The 12,024-nt window shown below is 35.8% G+C and overlaps 1 protein-coding gene across 1 annotated transcript in view; it reads right to left on the minus strand.

The window, feature by feature from the left end:
* vax2 (ventral anterior homeobox 2) overlaps positions 1-12,024 on the minus strand; it is a 46,802-nt gene that overhangs the window by 17,420 nt on the left and 17,358 nt on the right. Inside the window, exon 2 of the mRNA XM_034014741.3 lies at positions 6,055-6,242. Coding sequence (XP_033870632.1) covers positions 6,055-6,242 — 188 coding nt within the window. The remainder of the gene's footprint in view (positions 1-6,054; positions 6,243-12,024) is intronic.

Here is a 12,024-nt window from a genome sequence, read left to right on the forward strand (position 1 = left end):
ACTCTTAAACATTTGGTTTTACAGTGTTGGTCTATAACTTTACCTAAAAACGTACCTTTATTATTTTTTCCCCTGTACATTCTACATGGAGCAACTTGGTGAAAATTGTTTGAAAATATCCTGTTCTGCTCGGCATTCCAGATACCACTGTAAGAATGGACTGGAGGTTGTGCCTTGTGTTGGGTGGCCTTCAGGCACGTACCCTGTATGTATTGACCCAAATCCCCCCACGAGTGACTCCATCAGAGCAGCTGCTATGTAATTCTCCCATCAAGAGAATCTATTTTTATCCCGATTTAAATGTGTCGGCTGAATTGTTTATTCACATCTTGCAAATGAATAATAAAACAGGCACCCTGCTCTGTCCTCCAAGGACAGGAAGGATTTAATAAATGGATCACCATTGGCGAGATGACCCACAGTCGCAGGTTATTTACTCTAGGTTAATGTCACGTTATATTGATTAGTGTCAAGATACTATAGCCTGCACTGTCGTTAAATGCTCTTTTTGCTCAAAAGAGCCAACTTCCCAAAGTTCTGGCATGTTTACATACCTTTGTCAAGGGAAAGTGTATTTGAAAACAAATAGTGGAGGTACTTATAGGTTTTTGATGCCATGGTAACTACACTCACTTATTTCTATTTAAATCTATTAATTTGTTGTGATGTATTTACTACATAGTTAATGATGTAACAATCTACTATTCCTTTCTAATTAAACCTTCAGACATCACAGCATTGAGACTATTTACTTATTTTAGGTAATTTATGCTATGCTGATTCTTTGAAGCCTATTGGTTAATTTACTTTTTTATTTCTTAGGTTTCATATGTAATTCTATATATATATATATATATATATATATATATATATATATATATATATATATTGCTGTGCTTGTCTCTCTTGTCCTCGTTAAATGAATAATTTATACCCTCAGGTTAATGAATTTCAGGTTAATGAATTGCTCATCGGTTTCTAATCCCATGATGTGTGTTCTTTATCAGCACACATCACTGTTACTATACTCCTGGATATTTGCTGTGTATTTATGTTGAATTCATACAGACTGTGCATTTGAGGAGATACCCATGGCATGTATATTACAGCATAAGCATTGGCTGCAAACAGCACCTGTCTCCTCAAGACCTTTGGCATGGTCTGCAAAACATTCTGCTAATTTCGAAAATAATAATAATAATAATAATAATAATAATAATAATAATAATAATAATAATAATAATAATAATAATAATAATAATCTGAAAAACTTTAATTGTATTTTTTTTTGTAAACAATGACTTGTTACAAAATTGATAATAATTGATAATTGATAATTAATATCAGGGCTGCAGTATAAAACCAAGCACATTTATTTCTTCATTCTCACATGCATCAGGCAAGGCAAAAAGTTTACTATAACCCTAGCATGTTCTCAATAGCTGCACACCACACTTTCCACATACAGGGATTGTTGATTAAAATATGCCATTTTTAGTGTGCTAGTAAACCAGTATAATATGTGTAAAACATCACATGGGATTTTTGAGAACTGCTGGATAATAATGTTAATAAGCATAGATGCATTAGGTTTGTTCATAATGTCTTGTCAAGTTCAAAAAGTTTCTTATTTCTTAATTGTGAATAACCGTGTCCCTTTTTCTTTTTATATAGTGCAGCTATACTATATGTTCAGATAAAATAAGAATAAACAAAACGTTTTATTAAACGTTTTATTCTACCCGTACATTTCATTGTCATGTTTCCAAAGCACTTCATGTAAGCTAAATTGCTTAATTATCTGTGTCTACGTAGTATATACAATAATGGGAACCTACTTCATTTTCATTTCGCATATCTATAATAAAAAAGCATTCACAGTGTGTTGCTAAGAGAAAGATGTAATTTGAACCAATTTGCACTGTCAAAACGTTTTAAATTGAGCCTTCTTCATCGCAAATTACTTTCAGAGATCTGCTAAAAAAGAAAAATAAATAAATAAACAAACAAACAGAACAGCACTTTCGGACCCCGAATACTTACCGGCTGCCCCCGCGTACATACAAACACACACACACACACACACACACCAACTTGCCCACACAGACACAGACACCGACATAGACACAGACACACACTCATCCACACAGACACTGACACACACACACACACAGACCAACTCGCCCACACAGACACCGACACACATACAGACACACACACACCAATTCGCCCACACAGACACCAACACACACACCAACTCACCCACGCAGACACCGACACACACACACACACAGACCAACTCGCCCACACAGACACAGACACAAACACACACTCGCCCACACAGACACCGACACACACACAGACACACACACACACCAATTCGCCCACACAGACACACACACACAGACCAACTCGCCCACACAGACACCGACACACATACAGACACACACACACCAATTCGCCCACACAGACACCAACACACACACCAACTCACCCACGCAGACACCGACACACACACACACAGACCAACTCGCCCACACAGACACAGACACAAACACACACTCGCCCACACAGACACCGACACACACACAGACACACACACACACCAACACACAGACCAACTTGCCCACACAGACATCGACACAGACACACACTCGTCCACACAGACACCGACACACACACCAACTCGCCCACACAGACACCGACACACACACACACACACACCAACTTGCCCACACAGACACACAGACACACCAACTCGCCCACACTGACACCGACACACCGACACACACACACACACACACACACACACACACACACTGGAACACAGCATAACACAAATTGGCTATTTATGGTACCATTTGAGGGAAAAACGTTGTTTCCATTTTTGAGGACAACATATTTTAAAAAGGACCCGGAAAAGGTATTACTTGTTTCGTTGCCTAGAAGGAAATAGTTTGGTTCGGGTTGTCCTATTAACACACCTGTCAGTTTCTTGGAAGTAAAAGCAATGCATGCAAATATAATATGATTTCGTATGTGCTGTTCAGAAATCAGTTAGTGGTCTACTCTTAAATATTATTAATGAGATTTTGCCATGACACGTCATACGCGGATGTATAGGCCTATACGCAAACTAGAAGAATACAACAAGTGCTGCTCCAAATAAAAATAAAATGACTACGACTACCACCACCACCACAAACAACAACAACATTTCACATTACCACCACAGGTCAGGGTTACATCTCCATTGTGTTACTTACCAGTAAAAAAAAAAAATACCAGTAATTACAGCTCGAATACATGTTCACTGATTCACTATCATCAAAGGGATAGGCTGCTCAAAACCAGGGGAGGGAATCTATGCACCGTTTCAAGCAACAAATAAACGCAGCAAGTGAAATACACCGCACGTTTTGGGTGATGTTTCTGATTAGGGACAACGCCGTTTGAGTTAGATGTATTTATTAATTTAATTATTTCTTTAAATAATTTCTTTATTATACTCATACCAATGTAAACGCAAATATTTAAGTACAGATTTTTTTTAAAGCATTTTAGTGTTCATTGTAATTTTCACTTTATACTTTTGTTACTACCATTTCAATGACATTACCATATCCAGTAAGACTTATGTTTATGAAAAGCTGTATTCATAACCTGCTTATGTAAACAATGAACTAACAGATTCACCCTTGTGTGATCTATCTATCTATCTATCTAACTATCTATCTATCTATCTAATCAAACATTTAAGAATTGAAAGATTTTAAACATATTTAGTCGGCGATTATATATACTTTACAGAATGATAAACTAAAAAGATGTGTTCAAAATATTTTGCATCACATGCTTATGTTTTTAGCAAAGCAAAATAGCACAGCGACATAGCCTACTGTTCCTGTCTATTTAAACCTTCAAGCACCATGATGTAGAATCTATTCATTTTTTTTTATGCTACACTTCTTCTAAAACTACAAATTAATTCAGAACGATATGATTCTGAAAATGTCACTTGCCAAGAGACGACACGTGAACTGTAATACAGTACATCCTTTAAAATCCGGTACATATTGTAGCAGTATGTAAAATTCCCCATTAATGACACAACAACAAAATGAAATCAAATTGTTACCCATGCACAGAACTGAATACAACGTAAAATGCAATTTAGCAAAAGACTGTAGTATTTTAACGTCTTTTTTCCAGATTTAACTTAAGTCGTGTATTTTTCCCCAGATTTATCAATATTGTGAAAACAAATATATATATATATATATATATATATATATATATATATATATATATATATATATATATATATAATGTGTACATTCAGATATAATTTATAAATCTGATTACAAGATTTAACATTTAGCTAAATATTTAACTGGCCACCTAAATCTGGTGTTTGTATGCAAATGAGCTCCGCCCGCTTTGTGCTTTTACGCGATTTGATTGGCTCTTGTACAAAGGTAATTGTTTCACTAATATTACAATAGTACATAAGCTGTCATGACGATATGCGGAACAACTGAGGCAAACGCAGTTTGCAACCTTTCCACTGTATAACTAAGAACATGTTAATAATAATACTGTCATCATCATTAGTAACAGTAATAGCAATAGTAAAATCTGGTCTATTCTTGATATCTTGTTTTAACTTTTGTACAGCACAGCAAGCTCAGAAATGGAAAGTGTAACCCATTGAACATATGAGCGAGTGTTTGCACTGCCACTGTAGTCTGCAGAGTGCCGTGTGTATGGAAACGGCTAAACTCCTCTTAACCCATTACCAAATTATTTTTCTTTGAAAAAAACAACAACACCAGCTGTATTTATGTAATGTGATCGGCTATATTACATTTAAATTTTGTGGCTTACAAATTCAGAGTAAATTATCATAGCAATTTCTATATGCACGTACGTTATCTTATCGGGCAAGTATGATCTAGGGAGCAGATATACGATAGAAGTAGCGTTTCTATATAACGTCGCACACACTACCTGATCGTATTACTTGTCGTATTCTATCGACACCAACTTGCTTGATGTATAAACACGACAGGTAAATAACTATTTATGTTAAAAAAAAGCTAACTTTCAGCAGCTAGTGCGAGACAGCTCCCATGATGGTACAGAAGGGTCTGACCGAAGTAACATCAACATTAGTGTCTGTGTAAACACTTGTTTCTCAGCAGTCTCAGCGATTCCCTTCAAGACCTGCAAAAGCTGCTCTTTTTTAATGCCGGCATTTGTTCTTTTATTTCTATTTTTTCTAATTCAATGCAGATTGGCGTCTTGGTGGTGCAGAATAGAGATGGAGAGGTACGGGGTTCTTGGCAATCCTCTTCCTCTGCAAGACGGAAAACTCGTTTAGTTATAGGCAGGTGATCATGCTCGAAATCCCTATTGTAAATGCAGTTACGACCTCGCAAGATAGAAACGAGCCCCGGGCTTCAAATTAGGACAGTGACACTAATGGGTTAGTGCTGGATTTTCAAAATAATAAAATAAATCAATCTAAACGACACACTTGTGCATGCATATTAGATACCTGTAGAAGCATTACCAAAATATGAAAGTTTTCGAACAGGATACAGACACAGACACAGACGCACACACACACACACTCACGCACGCACGCACTGAGCCGAGTACTGCACATGTGATAAGTCAACACAAACATGTTTCAAATAAAAAAAGTACTACCTATTCCACAACTAATATATCACGGGTCCACTTCTTTTTGTCTTAATATCGTCATCAAAAACGTTTTTTCTTGAAAAGAAAATGGAGTAGAAAAACTCGATAACCTACTAATATTGAAGTTTTCAGAAAATTGTATTTCAGTTGGTATGATGCAAGGGGTTATCTAAAGAGATCTAAATTGTAAGTTAACAAATATTACCAGGACACCACTCGGCTTAGCAGCAGTGCATACACCAGAATTACTTGTTGCTAGTTGTGTAAAATTAGCAGTTTTACTTTCGCAAATGCTGCAAACGTGTGAATTCGGCCTGCATTCATGTTTGTGTTGTTTCCTGTTACCTGAGTCTCAGACAGGTTGAGCTGCCGCGCCAGTTCTGTCCTCTCCCGGCCCACCACGTACTGACAGCGATGAAACTCCAGCTCCAGACGGTACAGCTGCTCTGCAGTAAACGACGTCCGGGTGCGTTTGGGCCGGTCCAGATCCAGACCCTTTGGGAGAACTATTTCCCGAATCGTCCCTTTGGCGTCTGGTGTGTGTAGGGGTTGGGGTTGGGGTTGGGGTTGGGGATGGGATGGGGTGGGGGAAACACACTTTATTTAGCAGGTTTTGACGACAGAAACAGCACATATGGTTTATGTCCTATGTAAAAGACAAACAGACAGACAGACAGACAGACAGACAGACAGACAGACAGACAGACAGACAGACAGATACAGTCATACACACATACATACATACATACATACATACATACATACATAGGGGAGACTGGGGTTGGTTGTCACACTTTTTTCTCTTTATTATTTTCCTCAATCTGGTGACATTCTGCGAGGTTCTGTTCCTCATTATATTGAAGAATAACTCTTCACGTACAAATTGATGTTTTTTTTTTTTTTTTTTTATTTCAGCGTAACTTTATTCCAAATATGATATTTAGCCGGTTGAAAATGCGCCGGTCACCCGTGACAACCTGACCCAGACTGGGGTTGGTTGTCACAAAGTATGTTCTTGGTTTTACAGTAGACAATAATGCACTTTTTTTTTTTTTTTAATAACATAAAGTTTCTACTGTGTACAATGACAGAAAAAGTTGTATTTTTTTCTTTTTATGTGAACATAAAAAATAAACCTATATATATATTTGAAATGTTGACCCATGCTACAAAATAATACCACAGCCTCCACAGAACAAGAGAACAAACAGTTAATAACTTAAATAAGCATTATATGGTGACATATCCCACATGTTGGTGTAAAAATAGTAGAAAGAAAAAAATATAAGACTTCTTCCTATAGGATTTACATGTGACAACCAACCCCAAAAACTATGTGACAAAAAGATAGCCAATCTGGTTCTATTAACATGGCCATCAGTTCAAACAAACTCCAATACTACTAAGAGTAGTAACATAAATAACAAGATATACATTTTTTTACTTTGGATATGAAAAAAATGAAATATGTTCTAACCTTTATGTTAGATGGACTTGACCTCAAATTACAAGATGGTTGAGTTCCAGACAACAGAACACACATTTCAGTGTTAGTATCACCTGCCTGCACCATCATAGTTATGAGCACTGTGACAACCAACCCGTGTGACAACCAACCCCGGTTTCCCCTACATACATACATACATGATTAGAGTTTACTATATTATTTATTAATTATTATTATTATTATTATTATTATTATTATTATTATTATTATTATTATTATTATTATTATTATTATTATTATTATTAACTACATATGGATTATATTATTACATGATGTATTAATGCATTGTTACAATATTCTTTTTTTTAAATATTATTAAAACCACATTGAGTTTTACATTTTTTTTTACAAAAACAAAACTTGAGACACAAACTCCCTTCTAAAAGACTTATTTTACAAATACACAGATACACACTGGATTTACCATATTGATTTACTGAAATAAATGACTTTTTAATTATTTAAAACTCTACATATACCTCCCCTTTAGTCCTTTATGGTGCCTCTAATAGTGTTACATGACCAGTGGCGCTGGAACAATTTTTAAAGTGGGGGTGCTGAAAGCCACAGAACAAAACTGTAAACCCCAGCAATCCCCTAGTTCCAGCGCCCGTGTACATGACAGTATTTCATCGGGTGATGCATAAACGCAATTTACCGTCAAAAAACATCACTCATCGCGACGTTAGAATAACGTGCACAGAGACCAGTTTTCTCATTAGCATATTATTTGTCTGATTCATAAATCTGTATTGTCCCGTTAATTGACATTACACATTATAATTAACATGTGCCTCTTAACTGTATCATTTCCTAACATAATTTCTGCGTTTAGGAACATGTATTTAAGACAATAGTAATAATAAAAACGTATATGTTTTATCATCCAGTAATTACGTAATTTAAGTATTTTGTTATTTGAAACGTATAGGCCTACATTAAATTGCACTGTTAACTTGTCTAAACAGAATAGGCTGCTTACTGATGGGAAAACATAAATCATGTTTATAGCCTACTTGCTCTGAGAAAATGCCAGGCTTCGGTGTGCTTGTGTGGACTGTACATCAAGAGGAGGGAGATATCTTGGAACATGATCCTTTAGAGTGAGAAGACGCCGCAGATCTGCTCTGTATTACTATGATGGTGTGATTCGTAGCAGGTATTGATTTAACAGGAGCACAATTATTCACCTTTTTGGAGAAGTAACATGTACTGAACACTGTTAGAAAAAAAGGGTACAACTGGAGTACTTTTATGTGCCCCAAAGAACAAACAAGTACCATATTCCCTTTAAGGTACAGATCCTTGCTGGTACATTTTTGTAGTTTACCGTTAATAAAAAGGTACAACATTTAAAAATATAAGTCAAAAGGTACAAATTTGTTCTACAAATAAGGTACAATACCTTCTTGCTTACGTCACAGAAAGAAGAATGCGCACGTGATTTTAGTACAGCGCGAGCAAGTACGGTTGAAATCAAGAGGCTTTTTTGGCGGTTGAATTTCATATGTGAGAATGTCAGTCTTACATTTGTTTTCAACAAATAACCTGATAGCAAAATTAGGTGAAAATTGTATACATTTTACTGAGGATGAGTGGCATTTTTTTAAAATTAATTTATTTTTATTTTGGAACAAAATAAAACACAGACAGGAAAAGACGGTCCATGTACATTCCGGCTAATCGTTTTTGGCGTTTTTCATATTGCCTTTTGCAACGATATATTCGAAATAGAATAATCTGTTATAAAAAATAAATAGACTGTAGGGACGAAAAATGAAATCAATCTCCAAGAGTCGGTGATAAAGAAGGTAGTCTTTATTCAAGCAGATACCCGGAGAGACAACAATTCACAGAAAATCTGTTAATGCTTCTCTAACAGGTACACACTTAAACAATGATAGATATACTAACGTATCAGAAGAGGGACAGACCTATTCAACCAATAAAAGCAAGCGCGAAACTATTAAGTAGCATACTGTAACGTTAGTCACAATGGCAGAGACAAATGAAGAAGTAGACAATAGGAGGGTATGGGGCGTCCGGTATTTTCGGTATTATTCAAATACTGTATCATTAGCTAGTTAGATAATCACAAGAGATCGTCCCGCGGAAATCTAAAAAAACAAACAGTAGATATCGCCTTGTTTCTGCACTGTGTTTCCACAGTTAAATGGGCACTTCGTCGTGGCATGCTGTTTGTTGATACATGACAGAGATCTCATCCACCCCTTGACAAGCAAGCCACGCCTCCAAAGCCTTTGTCTTTGCTGGTACTTGCAAATGTGTCGCCTATGTAAAGTATAAATAGTAATCGTTGAATGTTATATTACCAACACAAGTGTGTCATATTAGTTTTAGTTTCCCTTAAAAGAGCGAAATCATGTCGTCTAAGGAGAAAAGATCATGATACCTGAACAGAAAGCGAAAAGCTGATCAACAGGTCAAAAATAAGAAAGTGCGGAAGCATTAAAAAATATTCTTTAAACTAATCGAAAACTTTGAGACTGAGGATGCTGGTGCTGGTTGCAGTGGAACCAGTATTGGAAATTCTGCACCAACGACAGAAATAGAAACTAGAGTTGAAGAAAAAAATGACGATGACATAGATGATCCAGGAAAACTAGTAACAACTACCGGCTCTGGTTTTCAACGTAATGCGAATTCATTTTAAAAATATAATCTGAGTGACAACTTTCCGAACATCTGGGTAGCACTCAGATTATTATTAACTTTGCCTGTTTCAGTGGCAAGTGGCGAGCGGAGTTCTTCTAAATTGAAGTTGATAAAACAAAAAACAACAACAAAAAAACTCCACTTACGATCAACTATGGGAGATAAAAGGCTTTCTTCGCAAGCTGTCCCATCTATTGAAAACGATGTCGTTGTCAAAATCGATCTTTCCGGGCCAGTTTTTTTTTTTTTTTTTTTTTTCTTTTTCTAAATTACTTGTTATGAATTTGTGATAACATGAATAAATGGTCATATTAAAAGATATATATATATATATATATTCCATTATACTTCGTTCTTAATCATTTTCGTTAGAATACTGACAGGGGCGCCAAAAACAAAGTTCGCACAGATCAAAAAATACCCTAAGGCTGGCCCTGAGTAATTGCTTTTCATCAGTTTGTCTTCAACTAATTTAATGAGTCTTCCTCTCCTTTCTCAAAACCGCTGCATTTAAAGAATCCATTCCTAACATAGAGGCTTGTTGCTAGGGAACTGGCGTCACTGCCTTGTGCCTTTGCTGGCTGCTACAACTGAACAAGTCGGTCTGCTAAAATAAAAACTGCTTCGTATTATGCAATGAGTGTGTATATGATAACAGTACGTTTTCTGGATATACGGCCCGTGATAAAAGTTTGTTTGCGCACCTTTGCTTTAAATGAGCAGTCTGTCCTAGTGATGTAAAGCACACCAAAACAGGATACACTAAAACAATTCCACTCTTAGCAATGTTTTTATAAAATGTATTATCCTGTCAAAATAATTTCAAATGTCCAAATATTTGAATCCTTTTGGCAACATATCACTGGCAAGAAACACCACATTGGGGTAAAAAGGAGAGTCAATGTTTTGACAGGACAATACATTTTATAAAAACATTGCTAAGAGTGGAATTGTTTTAGTGTGTCCTATTTTGATGTGCTTTACATCACTAGGACAGACTGCTCATTCCATTTAAAGCGTTTGCAAAAAAACAAAACAAAAAAAAAATCAGGACTAGCTTAACTTGATTAATCAGGTAACACACACTTACACACCCTCCCGAGTTGCACAGTTTCCCTCTATATATCAATAGGTGTTTCCAAACTTTTGAACGGTACTGTATATATATATACATACATTTGTTTTGCATTTAACAGAGAATGAGGTAGATGGCGAAAATGTTACTACTGGACTCACTGAAGGAATGGTTGGCCAGTTATTCATAGGTTCATTCAAAAAACAAGCTAAATGTATGCAACTTGTCAGTTCTTAGCAAAGGGATTGTCTTCAGTCAAGCCCACTTGCTACAGCCAGGCAAGTATTTGTGGTGATTATACAACTAAACACATTCTGTAGCTAAGTGTGAATGTATGCCTTCAATAATACCTTTTTGAAGTAGAAAAATTACTTCAACACAGATGGTTAAATATTTCTAATTAAAACAAGTTACGAAAGAGAATCAATTAAAACCATGCTGGACTCAGAGGTTGTTACAAAATTTTAATTTATCAACCTTGTTCCCTTTTTTATTACTGGATTTGCAGTAAATAACAAAAGTATTGTTATATGGCAAATTTATGTCTAATCAAAAAGAAAACTCACTTGAATGGGAACAGTATTACGCAAGTGCTTCAGATATATAAGCATTCATGCCTGCTTTCATTCATCATTACTGAAAAAAATTCTATAATTTCAACCCAGTCTTAAATGTTCTGTATTTAAAATTAAAAATCCTCTTTTGCTTTATGTGCAATTTAGCACCTGGTCAATAGAACACATGTTAATCAAGGCATACATGACATAACTAATTTCTGATTCTTTCCCTTTACTTTCCTTCATTAGTAATTACGAACATCTCTCTGAAACACGCATTGCGGAAGCTAACTTTCCTGCTGTATTTACATTACCAGTATTTCCAAAAGATATACAGGCTAAACTGGACAGCAAGGTGGCATGTCACAAATAGCCCAAGGATCGACACAAGATCTTAAGGGTTTTACAAAAAGCAATGGCACAATATACAATGTAAAGTAGATTTTTATGAACTAATTAGTTTTCAGATAACAGCAGAGTTAATACATGTTTTTAAGGGG

Source organism: Acipenser ruthenus, chromosome 2 (assembly GCF_902713425.1).
Source record: "Acipenser ruthenus chromosome 2, fAciRut3.2 maternal haplotype, whole genome shotgun sequence".
In the NCBI taxonomy this organism is placed as follows: domain Eukaryota; kingdom Metazoa; phylum Chordata; class Actinopteri; order Acipenseriformes; family Acipenseridae; genus Acipenser; species Acipenser ruthenus.